The following is a 19,053-nucleotide window of genomic DNA, read 5'->3' as shown; positions in this document are numbered from 1 at the left end:
ATCTTTTAAATATCCTTTTTTTTTTTTTAAGAAAATACTATTTTTCACTTTTTTTTATAACAGGGTTATTGGTTCATCTATGATTTAATAATAATGCTTAGTTGTTTTTAACTTAAAACGGATGAGAATTGGATGTTTATATATATATATATATATATATATATATATATATATATATATATATATATATAAAACCTTTTAACTTAGTTGTTTTTAACTTAAAACGGATGAGAATTGGATGTTTATATATATATATATATATAAGAAAACCTTTTAACTAATTTTTTTATTGACCTTTGAATAATTTGTGTATGTTATTGGTTAACGTTTCTTTTTGGCAGAAGATTTGTATACTTGGGTAAATCTTGTCCGTTTTGAAATCTATTCTTCAATTTTTAGATTTTAATTTTTTTTTTTTGTGTGTGTGAGAACTGATTTGGTCATTCTCATACAAAATTAGATAAAAATTGTCCTAAGAAAATGAAATCATGAATATCAAGACTTTTTAAGGCATTCTAAAAAATAATCAAGTTTTCCATATTTAAAAAAAAAAAAATCCGTTTTCCATATTTTTTAAAAAAATCCATGTTTTCAGTTTTTTGACGGGTTTTTAAAAAAATCAAATTTTTAGATCTTTTAAATATCCATTTTTTTTTTTTGAAGAAAATACGATTTTTCATTTTTTTTTTATAACAGGGTTATTGGTTGATCTATGATTTAATAATAATGCTTAGTTGTTTTTAACTTAAAACGGATGAGAATTGGATATATATATATATATATTTAAGAAAACCTTTTAACTTATTTTTTTATTGACCTTTGAATAATTTGTGTATGTTATTGGTTAACGTTTCTCTTTGGCAGAAGATTTGTATACTTGGGTAAATCTTGTCCGTTTTGAAATCTATTCTTCAATTTTTAGATTTAAATTTTTTTTTTTTTTTGTGTGAGAACTGATTTGGTCATTTTCATACAAAATTAGATAAAAAATTGTTTATAAATTTAAGAAATATATTGCAACACAAACGTGAATAGTGTTAATTTTTACTTTATACACGTGCACAAATAATTTGAGGTGGCTTATAAATTTGTTATTTTTTTATGTAAATTAAAGTGGTTTAATCATTAACAATAGATAGAAAACTTAAAGGAAAAAAATATATGTTAACAGGAATTTTTCTTTTTAATAACATAGAGACTCCGACTCCTAAAAGGAACCCAAAGTGGTAAAGTTTTAAGATCCTACTTAGCTTATTCAATAAAAGAATAAACTATGCTCCATAAAAGTACGTATTTAATTTTATTGTGTTTAGTTTTTACTTCTAGAAATATATTATTATATATGGTTTTCTATTGATCATATGCACGTATAAATAGGCAAGTGCTTTTATTTATTAATACTTAGTTCTTTTCCTTTCATTAAATATTAGTACTCACAGAGTTATATTTTGTAAATTATTTAGTTCTAAACTCAAGTATATCATAAAAATAAAATACAAACTAAAAATGTACATTATTAAAAGGATTTAGTTTTAAATTCTAAAGTCTCCCGAGAAATAATTTAGGTGTAACTTTTAAGCCTAAATACCATTGACTATTAAAATCTTTTACACCGGCCTGGTCAAAATATCATTGAACTCTAATTTTCTTTTTTTACTTTTGTTTTTAATTTTCTTTTATTTATTTGTATATTGTTATATTTTTATTTCTTTTATGAAAAATATTGAAATGGACTCTGATCACATGCATATTGTTTATGGGACGAAAAGAAAGAAAATTATATGACCGTTCTTTAAGTTAAACAGGTGTCATACCTCAAAATAGTTCTTGCATCTATGGAGCATGGCACATTCATCCTAATTATTCATGGCCTGTATATATTTCAAACACATGTTAGGAATTAGAAAAGGAACTAAAAAAACACAATATTTAACACAAATAGTGATAACGACTTTTTAAATATTTCTAAATAAAATTCAACACACATTATATGAAACAATTTAAACTAAAACTAAGGATTATATTCAATTTCATAATATGCATATAAGTGGACAAGCATCCTATGTAAATCTAGTTAGAATTAAAAAAAAAATACAAAAACAAAAAGGAAAAAAACATTAGGAGTTTAGGACCATGCTTCTCGAATTAATGGTGAGAATGTGCCAATCAGCTCTCTACATATAATTTTATTATGTTTACTTTTTACTTCTAGAAACATATTATTATATATGGTTTTCTATTGATCATATGCACGTATAAATAGGCAAGTGCTTTTATTTATTAATGCTTAGATCTTTTCCTTTCATTAAATATTTGTACTCACATAGTTATGTTTTGTAAATTATTTAGTTCTAAACTCAAGTATATCATAAAAATAAAACACAAACTAAAAATGTACATTATTAAAAGGATTTAGTTTTAAATTCTAAAGTCTCCCAAGAAATAATTTAGGTGTACCTTTTAAGCCTAAATGCCATTGAATTCTAAAATCTTTTACACCGGCCAGGTCAAAATATCATTGAACTCTAATTTTCTTTTTTACTTTTGTTTTTAATTTTCTTTTATTTGTTTGTATATTGTTATATTTTTTATTTCTTTTATGAAAAATATTGAAATGGACTCTAATCACATGGATATTGTTTATGGGACGAAAAGAAAGAAAATTATATGACCGTTCTTTAAGTTAAAGAGGTAAAAGTTATACCTCAAAATAGTTCTTGCATCTATGGAGCATGGCACATTCATCCTAATTATTCATGGCTTGTACATATTTCAAACACATGTTAGGAATTAGAAAAAGAACTAAAAAAACACAATATTTAACACAAATAGTGACAACGACTTTTTTAAATATTTCTAAATAAAATTCAACACACATTATATGAAGCAATTTAAACTAAAACTAAGGATTATATTCAATTTGATCATATGCATATAAGTGGACAAGCATCCTATGCAAATCTAATTAGAATTAAAAAAAAAATACAAAAACAAAAACGAAAAAGACATTAGGAGTTTAGGACCATGCTTCTCGAATTAATGGTGCAATCAGCTCTCTATATATAAGCAATAGGCGGCTGAAAATTGTATATAAGGTAAGTTTAATTGAATACAAAGTCTTAAATATTAGAGTTTCCTACCTATGGCAAAAAAGGAATGATTTAATACGTTTTTTTCATTATTTTTTAATTTTAAATTGGCAATTAGTAAATGACGATTTTGTCTACTGCGGAGTCTTTTAATGAAGGGCAAAAAGTTCAATCAACATTTCTAAAGCCCTTCACACTTTTAATATAATATAGATTATATTGCATATTTATATTTAACCTAAATGACAGGCTAAAACTCAACTGTATCACACTAAACTACTAGGTATTATGGTGAATATGTTTTAATTAGCTAGGATTTATCAAAGATGGTACTGAGGTCAGGCAGAGAATAACCCAGGCGGACTGTTCAAATTCTGGCGGTGGTCCTGTTTGCGTGCCCGCTGAGCCGAGGTGACGTTAGGGCTGTTTATTGGACTTGTTCTGAGTTGGACAACCTCCTTGTCAGGGTTATTAACCTAGTAAATGTTCCTCTGCAGTATCAATGTAAACGATGATAAAGTTACCATAAGGCATAAAAATATCATTCATAATTTTTTGAAATTCTAGAGGGGCTGTTTTTTAATCCAAATTGCATAACATTCCATTCGAATTGCCCAATAGAGACATTAAAAGCAGTCTTGTATTTATCTGCTTCGACAATTTGAATTTGCCAATATCCTGATTTTAAATCAAATTTAGAAAATATAATAGCATTATGGAGACGATCCAATAAATCCTTTTTATTAGGAATCGGATATCGAATCCATTTCAAAACCTTATTAAGAGGTGAGATGATACTGCAGAGGGACTTTTACTAGGTTAATAACCCTGGCAAAGAGGTTGTCCAACTCTAAACAAGTCCAAAAAATAGCCCTAACGTCACCTCGGCTCAGCGGGCACACAAACAGGACCACCGTCAGAATTTGAACAGTCCGCCTGGGTTATTCTTTGCCTGACCTCAATACCATCTTTGGTGAATCCTAGCTAATTAAAGCATTTTCACTATAGTACCTAGTAGTCTAGTGTGATATAATTCAACACAAGGGTTTTAGCCTGTCATGTAGGCTAAATATAAATATGTAAATTAAAATTTAAATCAGAATAAAATAAAAGAAAATTACCTAGATATGGAAGTTGTGCTCAACAGAAATGGAGATAATAAATAGCAAACTTTTATTAGATAGAGAGTATTTTACAAGTCGAGAAGGGAGTCTGTGAAAACCTCCCTTCTTTTTGAACTAAATGATCTTTTTTATAACGGTTCAATACGAATACTTACAAAATAAAATGGCCGACAAGTAGCCAACAAAGTAAAGCACCATTGTGGATGATTTTACAAAGTAAAATACAGATAAAGAGTTCCTAGAAATTTGAAAAAGCAAAGTGCAATGATTAAAGGGAAGAAAAATAAAGTAAAATGATTACAAAACATAAAGTAAAACTTGCTTTATTAAAGCAGAAGTATCTTTTATAAAAGTCTTTGTCTGCTTTTCAGCATTATTGTTGAATCTTTTGGGTCCGTCTATCACTTCATTTTTTCTTTCCCTTTGTCTTTTGTGGAGGTGGAAGATGCTTCTTGTTGGCTTTTGAATTGAGCCATGAATTGTGTAAAATCTTCATTATTATCAGGATCTTGAGATTCGCCTGCTAGACATGTATGTGCTTCATTTACATCATCGTCTGCATCATCATTTTCATTATCTGTGGTATTACCAACTGATGCCATAGATATATCCGAAGGGATCTCAATGTCCAGATTTTTTATTAAATCTTTCTTGAATTCCTCCATGTAGGCGGCTATCATTTCGTCTTTGGATATAACTCCTTTTTTCATCTGGATCCTTCTGGCAATGTACTGGAAGGGACTGGGAATTTTCCTTTGTCTGGAATCAATTGAGTCTTGATTTTTCGTACATAACGATATGATACAATAAAATTTAAGTAACAATCAAAACATTTAACAGGTAACAACCATCCAAACAAGCTGTTAAGCACACATTCATCTTAAACAGTTTTATTCATTTTATTTATTTCTATTTTTAGTTATTTTGACAATCATTTTATTGTGATGGAAATTATCATTTCCTTGTATGAAATATTTTTAAATAATTTCCTTGTAGAAAATATTTTTTTATCCAAATAATCAAACGCTTAAAATTAATTTCATTAAGGAATACATTTCTTAAGAGAGTGATTCAAGCTATTCCAACCCCATTGTCTCCTCCCCCACATCCTAACGCCCCCAACCCCCACGACCACCCACCCTTACCCTATAGTGTTTTCGTAAAATACATATAAATGCTCTTGAGATTTACTTACCAAACACTAAAAAATAAATAAGAAAATCGATAATTTCCCAGAAAAAAGTTTTTTCTTAGTACCAAACACACCACCATTATACCTTTCAATCACTCTCTGGGTTGTTGATATTTCGGAACTTGTGGTCACTGTTACTTTTTTATTTTTATAATATCAATCAATTGAAGTTACACAGAACATTTCAATTTTTTCAATCAAGTAATTAACGGAAAGGGGATTCTCTTTTCAAAATTTAGGTAAAAGAAAAGCACGATAGATGGCACATAACAAATTCTTATAAATAATTACTTAAATGGAGTAATAGGTGTAATGACCCGTTTGGTCGTTATAGTCTTTTCGGTACTTTTGACCCTTCCCCGAGCTTGTTTAGCTCACATTTGACCCGAGACTGTTGACACGCTTCCCGAGGTTTTTGATATGATTCGGGCGACTTTTTGGGAAATTTGGGCTTAAAGCTACAAAGAGTTGACTCAAAGTTGACTTTTGGGTAAACAGACCTCTTTTGGGAATCCATCGATTCCGAGAGGTCTGGACGGTCTTTTAGAACTTGTGCGTATATTCGGTTCGGTTCCCAATGCACTCGGGTGCATTTCGGGATTTGGGTTGGGAAGTTGATGTTAAGGTATTGGGGGTTGACTCGGTCACCGAGATTTTCGTTGGGAATTCCGAGGCCACGAGTGCATTCGTAGCGTGTTTTTATGTGTGTCTGCATACGTGGTATGTGAGCAGATGGCCTCGGGTGATAGTCTGCATTTTGGGAAGTTTTCAGGTTCTGGTGCCCCGCTATAGCGGCACCGCTATAGCGGTGGCTATGCCGCAGAAGCGACTAGTGCATATAGTAGCTAACCGCCAAAGCGATCTGAGTGAGCATTGAAGCGGGACCGCCGCAGCGGTCTCGTTGTCGCAGGAGCGGGCATCGGGCAATTAATTTCATTAAATGAGTGTTAAAAGCCCTAAGTCCCTCATTCTTTATTATTTCGACTTTAGTGTTATTGGGAGCATGTCAAGGTGATTCTTGGGGGAAAATCTTTGTGGTAAGTCCTTCTATCTTCTTTGCTATTCCATTTTCCATAATCACCTTAGGATTCCATTATTATGCTAGTTCATTAAGAGTTTGAGAATTAAAAGAGGGTTTAATGAGTTCTTCTTTCTAGTTTTGTAATCTTTAGTTATTGATTGGGTTAGCTTCATTAAGCATGGAATTGATGACTAGAATATATTATTGCATGATTTCCTCGTAATTAGTGGCTAAATTCTCGAATTGGAAGTTAGGGTTATACCCAAATTTGGGGGTTTTGCCTAGAATCCGAATTTAAGTAAATTGTTGTTTCTTCTAGCTTTTAATTGATGGGAATCGACCACCTAGAGCCTTAATTTCATGTTGAAGCCTATAGATTCCTAATTTAGTCCTTCTAGTTCATAAACCCCATTTACTTAGGTTGGGATTTGGGTCTTGAATAGGAGTAGGGTTTGAATGATGTTCTTCTTGATTCTAACTTCATGATTCGGATATGTTTAGACTTCCATTATCTCGAGGCTCAAAGGAAAGGGAATACTAAGGTTTGATTTTGGAGACTTTGCTATTCGGCTCTCCAGGTAGGTTATGATTTACCTTATGGTGAGACTTCGATTAGTGAAGCGTATGTTTAGATGATATTGTCGGAGAATGCATGTAAACCTTGGGGTATGAAGTTGGATTGGATATTGCCTTAGGTTGGGCTTTGTTGTATGATTTAGGGCTAGCCACCCTGTTCTGTTGTGACTTATCTTGTTCTATTTGTTGTTGGCTCGTTACCACATGGAGATAGTAGATATTGGTGACTAGTGATATATCTTGATGATGATATTGTAGCACCTTACTTGTTGTTGTTTTGAGACGAGGATTGTGACTCTATTGTGGCTTATTGTGTAGCCTTTTATTGATATTGTTGGTGTGCCCATGTGTGGACTGTTGAGATTGAATTGATTATTGACATTGAACTCATACATTGCACGCATTCTCATCCTTCATGATATACTATTGATACATTGATGATATACAAGGAAACACTGTTATGAGGTAGCTTTAGTTGGATGAGAGTGACGTGAGGACCGATGTCCGATGTTGATCCCGGAATCGAGGTATGAGTGCTAGTAGCGATTGCCGAGGTCATTGCCCGAATAGTGAGGATTAATACATGGACTTCGCCGGTCCCCTATGGGTTATCTTTGTCGGGATGTGATGTTCCATCATCGGAGTACGTGTGTATCGGTGCATATGCATTGCACCATATTTCATACATTATTGCATTGCATTGCACCTTTGGCTTCTTGTGATATTCCTGTGATATAGTTGTGATAAACAGATTCAGATTAGATGTACTGAGACTTGGCACAGTTGGTTTAGATGCTATAACATAGGTGATGACTTGTACTTGGTTACTGGCTCGTGTTGACTTATACCTTGTTGATTTATCTGTTTATCTTACTTTATTGTCTTGGTATATGTTAGCTAATCTTAGTTGGCCTATGATACCTACCAGTACGTGTTGTTTGTACTGACCTGCACTTGCTGCATTCTTTTATGAATGCAGAGTATCAGGTGGGATTGACGTCTACCCCTTGTGGCTGAGAGTTCGAGGCTGCTGATTCGAGTCTGTTAAGGTGAGCATGTGGACGCTTCGCTACCCGAAGACTCTTCTTCTATTATGTCTTACTTTGTCATTTTGAGACATTATTTGAGACTATTGATGTATTATTGTTACTTCCAGACTTATAGATTTTATTTAGATGCTCTTGTATGACCAGACTTGATACTGGGGTGGTTTTTGATTTACTTCTGCACTTATTATATATTCATATGTCAGACTTACGTTACTTTATCTTTTTCCGCGATTTATACTGTGTTTGTGAATGTTGGGTTAAGGGTTTGCTTACCGAGGTGGGATAGGTAGGTGCCCGTGCGACTTTGTGAAATTGGGTCGTGACAATAGGTTCTGAAGATCCAGCTTACTGGGCAGCGCTCAAGACTCTTTCCACTGGCGACTGCTATACTCTTAACTACTCCTGTAAGATAAACATAATTCATGATTTCCACTGATAACCATAATTCATGATTTCCACTTTGCTTTCTAGTCTCTATGAAATTTTTTATTATAACAAATGTATCTTGTCAAGCGCACTAGATTTATTGCAAATGTCCTGGCCAGAAATGTTACACCTCATACTTTTGTATGTTAAGTTTCGCCGTAAGTTAACCGACGTAAGCTTGGAGAGTGAGATTATCCTAAAGGTTACAAGTCCTTAAACCATGTTTAACAATTGTTAAGTAAGTGTTGTGAAGATAAGAGGTTAAGCGAGTCGAAAGGATTAAGTTTCGTCGAAGTCCTACGTTTGGTCATGAGTTACGGCAGGATTTGGCCCAACTTTCCGTGGGTGTATCTCCAATTATATGAATAATTATGGGGTGCATTACCTATCCAAATTAAAATTCATTGAGTCTAGTTTTCAACGCAACAAACTGTTCGTCGATACGACATCGGAGTAGGAAGTTATGAGTGTTTTACGACAAACTGTTCGGGCAGAAGTTGGATGTCGCTGGCAAGCTCCAAAGTGAGGCGGTGGAACATTCATAGCATATATAAAGCGGTGGAGCCCCATTTTATGTCATATTTTCAGATCCTAATGTCACACCTCCACGAGGGGCATGACGGGCACCCGACCCTATCGACCGAGTACCACCTGACGTATACTGACATAATCTCAGTACAACTATCCTGGCTTGTAATGTGATCTCACTGTAACATAGTAAGACACCTGCACACAGAAAAGGACCAATACAACGGAAGACATATGCATGACCATCTATGTCTCTCTCTCTCTCTCTCTATATATATATATATGTATGTATATATATATATATAATATTCGCTAGCTGACGAGGCTACCATAAAAGCGTTATAATCAAACGAAGGCTGATGAGGCCGTACATGACATCTACATATATCATACTGTCTATGAGCCTGTAGGAGTACATAGAAATAACATGTGAACATAGCATGTAGCAAAAGAGCAAGCCCGGTACAATGGCACTTGCTGACGACCCGCTGAGCTGATAGTCCTACTGAAGAGGTCCTCCGCTCTGTCTATCAGGACCCGCTGCAAGAAATGCAGTGTCCGGTAAGATGGGATGTCAGTACGGATAAAAGTACTGAGTATGTAAGGCAAAAATACAACAACATAATAAGGATACAAGTGTAAGTGGATAGAAGCAACCTAAAATTCTGACGATACGTGACATGCATGCATGAGTTTTGAAAATCATATGCATATATATATATATATCATAACGTACTCGGCCTTTTCAGGACTCGATGTGTAACATACCCGACCATAATAGGACTCGGTGTGAAGTTTACCCAGCCACAATGGGACTCGGTGTGAAGTACCTGGCCACAATAGGACTCGGTGTGAATACCCAACTGATCAGTGGTTGCACAATAGGTGCCATACCCGGCCGACTATAGCACGACACGGTGTAATATATATATATATATAATGCATGAAGGACTCATAAAAGTAACACATGGGCCTTTTGGAGTGACGTAAGGTCGATAACTTCCGAATAACATTATGGAAATCAAATTAACATCAAGAACCCTTCAACGAGGCCAAATAATTGAGACAAGAGTCTGCTAACATAGCTAGGACATTATAAATGAAGCATAGACATTAGAATAGAGTAAATTTGTTATGGAACGTTCATGGTCAAGTTCTAGTTGGATTCGTGCCAATGGAGAAAGGAAACGACCACCTTACATACCTTACTTGTCGAGCTGTCACCTTGAACGAATCCTTATTTCGATGCTCCCTCTTTCCCCGAACCTATACATGAAGAACTTCAACTCACACAACTTATTTCAAGACCAAATTCATCACAACTCTAAGCATAAGCAAGAACAATCACTTTTTATAAACTAGTTGCGGATTGGAAGCTTGATCTTCTCTTGTGATGGCATGGAATGATCCTTGCTAGCTTGCAACTCGAGATCTCGCCTCCCTTGCTTCGTTCCACAACTAATTACAATACTATGATGTTGCCACAAGCCTCCCAGCTAACTAGCATATAAATTTGGAGTGACTAATAACCAAGCGAGTAAGATATCTTGGAGGGAGTATATGGAGGTATGCAGAGGTGATGGAAGGTTGGAGAATGATGGAGAAGGGGTGGAGTGGGGTTTTTATACCCCCCAATGGTTCGTCAAGTTACACAGAAGAATCTTACAATTTTGTACGGGCCGTATCTTCCACCGTACGTCTCGGATTTGTGATCTATCAGTTGCATTGGAAAGAAAACTATCTGAACTTCAATTTACATAAGTTAGAGGTTCCATAAATCCTCATATTCTAGGAGATACAACTCCCTCAAGTTGGACCAAAAATCCTGTCCGAAATTCTGCCAAGTTTTCCCAAAATTTCGACAAACTTAATTCCTTCGATTCGCTTGATCCCGAAACTTTTAGACACTTGCTTAGCACTTGTTAAAAGTCTTCCTTAACTTTGTAAGGGTTCCATGACCTCTTCGGCTTATGTTACTTTACTTAAGACGCAAATGACGCGAAACTTTTTGAGGTGTAGCACCTAAGACCTCACAACTCCCTCAACGTTCTCTCTCAGTTCCTACACTATTTCAACTTAAATCCATGTGATTATAACATCAAATAACCCTCGAAAAGATCGTAGTGCTAAGAAATCTTAGTTTCTCTATGTTGTAATTGCATTGTAGCTTGCTTCAGGTTGAAGGAAGGCTAGCTAAGGGCTAATTCTCGAAGTTCAAGATAAGAATCTCGTTCTTCTCCATGTATAAGAGTTAGTTTAGGTTCTTGAGATGTTCGATGGTTGAAAACATGGAAGATATCGACAAGAAGTTGTAAACGTGATATTGAATGTTGTTGTTTTGTGTTGTTGGGCTGCTTGAACGTGCTGAGGTGCTGGAAATATGTAGTTAAAGGATATATATATGCTCTGGTTCTTGTTATGGACTTGAGGAAGAAAGAGAAACGGGGGAAATGTTGCCCGATTCTCTTTAGAACTAGTTATCATTTTGATATACACTATATACTAGTGTTCGGCTAAGTTAATGGTTATACTATCGTTGTTATAGGTCAAAGTACTAGCTGAGACGAGTTCGTTATTGAGTGCGTTTTGACGACAAGAGGTATATAATGGCTATCCTTTTCTTTCATTGGCATGATCCTGGAATTAATACGAGTTTGGCGAATTGTAAGAAGGGAACTCATATCGTAGATGTTCGGTCCTTAGTGATGTTACGCTCCTTTCAAGGGATTCTTATCCACTCCATATCCTACATTGATGTTAGAAGAGATAGAGAAACATTCCAGTGCTTCTATACATTTTAGTATATACATGATATATAACATCACATACATACATTTTTTGTAGCTTGGCCACTTTGTCAGTGATATATTATTATTGCCTGGCCTCATGGTCAGTGAGAGATGTTATTGCCTGGTCACTTGGTCAGTGAGATGATACTATTGCTTGGCCTATGGTCAGTGAAATTTTATATTTGCCTGGCCTTACGGTCAATGAGATTTTTCAGTTGTCTGACCACTTGGTTAGTGAGAGATACACTGAGCCCTATATGTGGCCGGCTAGCTATGATAGTATTATATTGCATTGTGTTGAGTTGGATCAGGTAAGTATATTTCAGGGCATTCTTTAGCCTCCGGATTATTATTCTTTTCAGTTCAGTTTTAGTTTCAGTTACTCTATTGCCTTACATACTCGGTACATTATTTCGTCCCACTTCCCTTTTCGTCGAGGTACGCGACCATGCCCGCAGTGCCGCCGACCGACGTACGTACGGACATGGACCCCCGTAGGCGGGACTAGACATCAGCTGATTGATAAGCTCCACTCATCCAGAGTTGCCAGGTCTGGATTTAGAGTCTCTCTTTTGTGTATATAGACATGATGGGTAGGTCGGGCCTTGTCCCGACCATGATACAGTTGTTTACTCTTTAGAGGCTTATAAACGAGTCTTGTATGTTATATGTCAGTATTGTCGCCTTGCCGACCCTTTTGCATATGTCTATTTTGGTGCAGTTGGTTGTAGACAGTCACGGCGGCCTCGTCGGCCTGCATATTTATGTATATATGTTTTGAGTGTGTGTACCCTTTAGATATAACTATTGCTTACAGATGTTTCAGAATGCAACCTTGTCGGCCTTGGTTGATATTGTTTGTTCGCAGGTAGGCGTCGTCGCCCTAAGTTGAGGGTTATCCCTCCAGAGTTACAGTTGCAGAGTGGTTCGCTCGGGCCGAATACAGCACCGGGTGCCAGCCACGCCTCTCCAGATTTGAGGTGTGACAAGAAAGGTTATGCTAGGGCATTTGGTCAAAATACCTGTTGATGGAAGGGGCTCTAATCGATCCTCTTAAATAGGTTCTACTCTTCCCTGGACACCAATGAAACCACTGGTGCAACTACCTGCTTCTACTAAGGTGGGACAACACATTGAGAGAGGAAGAGTTAAAGGCTAAGTAATAATAAATGGATGCAAGATGAAGGATTATAGTAAAGATCAAGGATTATAGTATGCAAGAGTTAAAATGTATTTAGTTGAAGCACCACAACATAGGGAATGCAATAGCCCTTCTCATTTTATCGTCATACATAACCAACTCAACCAAAACATCTATTACAAAAACTGACACAATAGTAAAGTCTTTTACATAAAACATAATCTGTAAGTCTAATCCCACGTGAGATCTCTAACATTGATCCGGCATGCAAACCAAGAAAAACACAAAATTGGTAGGTTTAGTCCAGCAGCAGCATACAAATAAATAGAAGCTTTAGTTCAATCTTTGTGTTGCTTCCTTGGCGAGAACTCTTTCTTTCACCTTGGTTCTGGCTTGTGATCTGGATCCCATAATACTACCACCCCATTTCTTTCTGTTCTCCTCCTACTTGTCATTGAAGTTTGCCCGGAAGAAAAGTATTGAACATCAGAACAAATTCTCGACTATTTATTTAAGATAATGGGTAACTATAAAGAACACAAGAAGCCAATTTATCATTTATTGACAACATTAAGATACCTTGATTGCCTCCAAAATTCTGCTGAACTTCATTTTATCTTCATTTTTCACAGTTGTTAAGCATAAAGCTGAAGCAGTTTTCTTATGCACGACCTGAAAGCAATGTTCAATCACCGATTTAAAGTAATATATTAGGAAAGCATATATCAGTGCACATATGATGTTCCTTACCGATCCTAAACATGCTTTTCCCTTGACAATGCAGTATGGGATTTCCATCTTTCTACATAAAGCTGGCAGCCAAACGACCAACTCTATTGGATCCACATCATGAGCAATCACCACCAACTGTGCTTTGTTCTGGAAGCACATAAATAGAGCGTTGTCAGTTGACAGTCAAATCAACTGCGGAAGCACATAAATAGAGCGGTGTCAGTTGAACTATATTGAGTATGCTGGTTGTACATGAGTGCTCATGACTACTATAAAGGACAAACCTTGAGGTAATTTTGTACACAAACATACTTGGGTAACTTGATCAGCCATCAATTGTCCTGAAAAAATCACCACTAAAACTATCGTGAAAGCAAGTACCTTTCCCATATTATTTTCTTCCATCCTTCAAAACTAGTTAATGCAAGTAACTCTTTGTTGTGACAGCTTTTTATTCTATTCATTTGGGTTCAAGATAAAGAAGATTATTTAGAAAAGAAAAAAAGAAGTTAATACACTTGTAGTAGATTACTAAATTATGATTACTCTTAGCATTTACTATAAGTGGTTTTTCTCATAAACTCTTGCCCCCCCCCTCTTTTTTTTCTTGGTTGACCATTAAAAAACTGATTATTTATTTGGTGCTTATCCACTGACTGACCTAATTAATTCATGTCATGCGAAATAATCTACAACTTAGATACCATTTCAAAATGTAGAGCATTTTTACCTGGCTGTAAGTTTTACCATTTTAGAGAGGCCAAATAGCATCACTAGCCATTCATAGAGACAAAACTTGGTCTTGAATGCGGTCTTCCATTCATCACCCGGTTTCATCCGGATTTGATAGTAGCCAGACCTAAGATCAATTTTAGAAAACCAACAAGAACCACTTAACTCATCTAACATGTCGTCGAACCTAGGAATAGGATGACGTACTTTATCGTGATCTTGTTGACGGCTCTACGATCGACACACATTCTCCATGTTCCGTCTTTCTTTGGCACAAGTATGACTGGAACGGTGCACAGACTCAAACTTTCCCGCACTAACCCCTTACTCAAAAGCTAATCAACCTGCCTTTGGAGTTCCTTGGTGTCTTCCGGATTACACCTATAGGCTGGCTTGTTTGGATTTTGGGATTCGGGCACAAAATCTATTTCATGCTCAATTCCTCCGAAGGGAGGCAGTCCGCTTGGCATCTCTTCAGGAAATACGTCCATAAAATCCTGGAAAAGATTCTCAACAAAACTTGGAAATTGATTAGCATTAGACAAATCATCATAATCACTCAAGAGAATACCTTTATGCATTAAACAAATCATCATTTTGTTTTCATTGTTACCTTTGAAGTACTCTCTCGGTTGCATGATTGCACATACCTTTTCATTACCCGGTGGTGGTGATGTAGACTTAGGATCGACCACAACACTAGCCTTACCTTTAGCCACTTCCTTCAACTCCTTCATCCGACGATAATCTTCTATCACTTGATTTGGTGACAAAGGCTTGAGTATGAGACTCTTACCTTCACTTTGAACCGCATATGTGTTGGCTCGGCCATCACAAATAGCAGCTCTGTCATATTGCCACGGCCTTCCCAAAAGAAAATGGCATGCTTGCATTGGTACCACATCTCATTGTACCTCATATTGGTAAGATCCTATCTTGAACTTAACCAAAACCTGCTTTGTAAACCACAATTCACCACACTCATTGAGCCATTGTAACCGGTTGGGTTGGGAATGTTTTAATGTAGGCAGTTTCAACTACTCAACCAAAGTTTGGCTAGCAACATTAGCACAACTTCCTCCATCCACAATCAATGAACAAACCTTCCCCTTTACCCTATACCTAGCATGAAAAAGATTCTCCCTTTGCACATCTTCTTCATTCTCCAAGATTATAGTGCTCAAGTTTCTCCGCACCACAAGAAATATTTCGGGCAGATTATCTGTCACGACCCGAACTACGGGCCGCAACGGGTATCCGGGCTAACCACCGAACACCACTCATTCCGTTACCTATATGCTCTCATTCATAATACTTGCTCAATTTGATGAAAATACAGCATCATAGGAAATGTAATCACCTTTATAAACATAAGCCTTTCGGCTATCAAAATAATATATACATACACATACATATACATGGAGACCATGGGACCATACTACCCACACATGCGTATCTACGAGCCTCTACTAGAGTACTAGACATATGGACGGGCAGACCGTCGTGCCCAATCATGATATATATATATATATATATATACCAAATGAATAATCAATGGCACCTCCGGACAATGGAGTGCTCACAGTCGCTACTAGCTCCTATGAACCTACCACCGTCTCCTTGCCTACCTGTGGGCATGAACACAGCGTCCAAAGAAAACGGACGTCAGTCCGAACATTGTACTGAGTATGTAAGGCAGGAATGAAATAAGCATATCATAAGTCAGGGGATGGAGGTACAACCTGTGTACTCTTATAATCATGGATACATTTCATATACATTCATCATACATAAGCATGTCATATACATTACCATAGCGTATGCCTTATCATATCACATATACATCATCATGCCATACATGCATCGCCATATCAATCATACATCATCATGTCGTTAACCCGCGTCCGGGTAACCATCATATGCCGCCCACTAGTGGTGTCATGCCCAGCCCTCTAGGCTCGGTGGAATCATAGCAGCCCGCCTTAGCGGTGACATGCCCGACCATCTAGGCACGGTGGAATCATATGCAGCCCGCCTTAGCGGTGACATGCCCGGCCAATTAGGCGTGGTGGAATCACATCATCATACATAACATGCATTTATCATCGTACATTATACATCACCATAAGGTCATCACTATCATTCATTTCATAGGCATATCATAGTGCTATCATAAGTTAATATCATTATACATATATCATCAATTCGTACATTAGAACTTGGAAGCAAGTATAATCATGTCGGGGTGACGTAAGGTCGTGGACCCCCGATGTCCTTTTGAGCATTCGTAACTATCCTGCCTCACCTTGAAGGAACAAACATAAGGCGAGTGTATGTAGTGATTAACAACAATAGATTTCATATGACTTCATTAGCTTTACGGGGGCATTATATCGTAGCTATAGCACCTCTAGACTTTAAGCCTAGCATCATCATCATCATCGTATTCATATCACATTTCTTATCTCGCATGACCATTCATGAACGTAGGCCTTTAGTCTTTCGGAGTATAGGAAACTCACGAAGAGGGAGGGAATCATGCATAAGATTCATGCCTTAGAAAGAAGGGTCAAGCCTCACATACCTTTGTCGTTTACTATTCTATCGTTTTGCTCGTTCTCCTTGAGTGCACTTGTTTATACCTTCAATGGAATTCGTGTCGTCATTAGGTAAGCAATCATGAAAACGTACTTACTAAAGCTAGAGAAATTTGGGAAGCATTTCCTTTGTTTATACTACTTTCCTCCATATTCCATATCAACTTCCACCATTCATAACAATCATCACAATATCACTAACAACAATCGTCATTCATTTACATAATTCACATTTCACAATTCTACTTCAATTCTCCATATTCATGACTAAAAGTCCATCGTCGTATTCTTCCATATCCAATACTTATTTTGTGTTCTATAAGTCATTTATAACGCATTTGTAACATCAACACAATCATTTTCATGATTCAATTCAACTACTACTCACTAACAATACCATTCACACATTTGATGACCCATTTGCTATACACTTCTACAATCCATGTGTTTCAACTTATAAATGCTTCAAATAACATGAATAGGTCATGAAACTCACCCTTAGATGATGGAGGAATAAGCTTGGAATGGTGATTCACCCTTAGCACCAAAACCCTATTTTATCTCTCTTGGGATTTCTTGACTTGTATGACTTTTAATGGGTTTCCTTCACTTGATCCTCTTGATTTCTTGTTGATGCTATTTGATTTCTATTGTTTTCTCATGGATGAAATGTTTGGAACTCTCTAGAGGTTTCTTGAATGGTGGAGGTATGAGATGAAATGAAATAGAAATGTAAAATGGTCCCTTATATAAAAATCCATTTCAGCCCGACCAAGATATACGGACCAACATACGGTCCGTATAAAATCTACTGATTGTATGTTGAACCGTATATTTGGTCTAGTGAATCATGACATGCTGGGCTGGATCTATGGCTGGACATACAGTCCGTAGATCTTATACGGCCAGTATGTCTGGCCGTATGTTTGCCCAGTTTTCCGAGAGTTGTTTCGTCGGCTCGTTTGATCTCCGATCCTTATGGAACCTTCTTAACACTTGTTCCTTACTTCAATACCATTCTAAGGGACGTTATAACTCTTTTTCAAGGTGTCATTAAGACATCATTAACTCAATACTCGTAATTTCCATCCGATATATTCAACTTATAACTCGCTTTCCTTAGCAACTTTTTTTCCTTAACTCGTATGTCTTTGGAAATCTTAATTAGCATCATCAATTACTATCTCTTGCTTATCCCAAACCTCATATACATCATGTCCTTCGTGAGTCTATTCACTGTACGCTAATGGGGAATTTTCTAAGGTGTAACATTATCCCCCTCTTCTCCTTCCGGCTTCTCAAGATCATGATCAAGTTCTTTTTCATTGGCATCTTCTGGTTCACTTTCTTGTTCTTGAACCGTGCCATCATCAAGAATAAGCATGGTCCTCCGAGTAGGACACTCTTTGGCCATATGCCCATATCCCCTACATTGATGACATTGAATAGATGAAGCACTAGGAGAATTGAGTTGAGTTTTACCTCCGAAATCCTTTGGATCAGATTTGGTTGGACTCTTTTCAAGTGGCCTTTTAATACCACGGCTGGCACCTAAACTTGGACTCTTCAAATCCTTACCCTTACTCCATGGAGTAGTATTAGCACTTCCTCTCGATCGGAATGGCTTGTCCACTTTGACCCCTTTTTTTGCCTCTATATTCGCTTGGAACACCTCATCAAGAGTATAGTAAGTGAGTAACCTCAATTGAGATGAGATTTCTTGGTTCAACCAAACTTTGAATCGGATGATAAGCTGCTCCTCGTCTTCTTCAAGATCAAGAGCCATTCTTGATTTCTCAAACTCATCATAGAACTCTTCTACGGTCTTAGAACCACAGCACTTTAATTCATAGAGCCTTCCTGAGTTGCTTTTGACGATGCTTGGCGGTGACATACTTAGCATCCATGACATGTTTCAATTGTCCCCAAGTAAGATGTTCCGGTAAACCATGTCTTCTCCGAACTCGCTTTTTCGATTCCCACCATGTAGAAGCGTTGCCTTCAAAAGAGGCAATGGCATAAACCGTTTTTCGCTCCTCCGAAAGTTTATTTGTGTC

The 19,053-nt window shown here is 36.5% G+C and overlaps 2 protein-coding genes across 2 annotated transcripts; both read right to left on the bottom strand.

The window, feature by feature from the left end:
* Nucleotides 1–12,982: 12,982 nt before the first annotated feature.
* LOC132051119 (large ribosomal subunit protein eL8y-like) lies at nt 12,983–13,862 on the bottom strand. The gene is made up of 2 exons (XM_059442397.1): nt 13,515–13,862; nt 12,983–13,379 (listed from the first exon to the last, which is right to left on the bottom strand). Exons 1-2 carry the CDS (start codon nt 13,824–13,826, stop codon nt 13,269–13,271), a joined length of 423 nt encoding a protein of 140 aa, XP_059298380.1. The 5' UTR covers nt 13,827–13,862; the 3' UTR covers nt 12,983–13,268.
* Nucleotides 13,863–14,734: 872 nt separating this feature from the next.
* LOC132048877 (uncharacterized) lies at nt 14,735–15,292 on the bottom strand. Its single transcript, XM_059439561.1, has one exon. The coding sequence runs from the start codon at nt 15,290–15,292 to the stop codon at nt 14,735–14,737; it is 558 nt and encodes a 185-aa protein (XP_059295544.1).
* Nucleotides 15,293–19,053: the final 3,761 nt, after the last annotated feature.

This window comes from Lycium ferocissimum, chromosome 3 (genome assembly GCF_029784015.1).
Source record: "Lycium ferocissimum isolate CSIRO_LF1 chromosome 3, AGI_CSIRO_Lferr_CH_V1, whole genome shotgun sequence".
NCBI classification, from domain to species: Eukaryota; Viridiplantae; Streptophyta; class Magnoliopsida; order Solanales; family Solanaceae; genus Lycium; species Lycium ferocissimum.
Note: the sequence above shows the minus strand (reverse complement) of the source record. Positions and strands in the feature narration are given on the sequence as shown.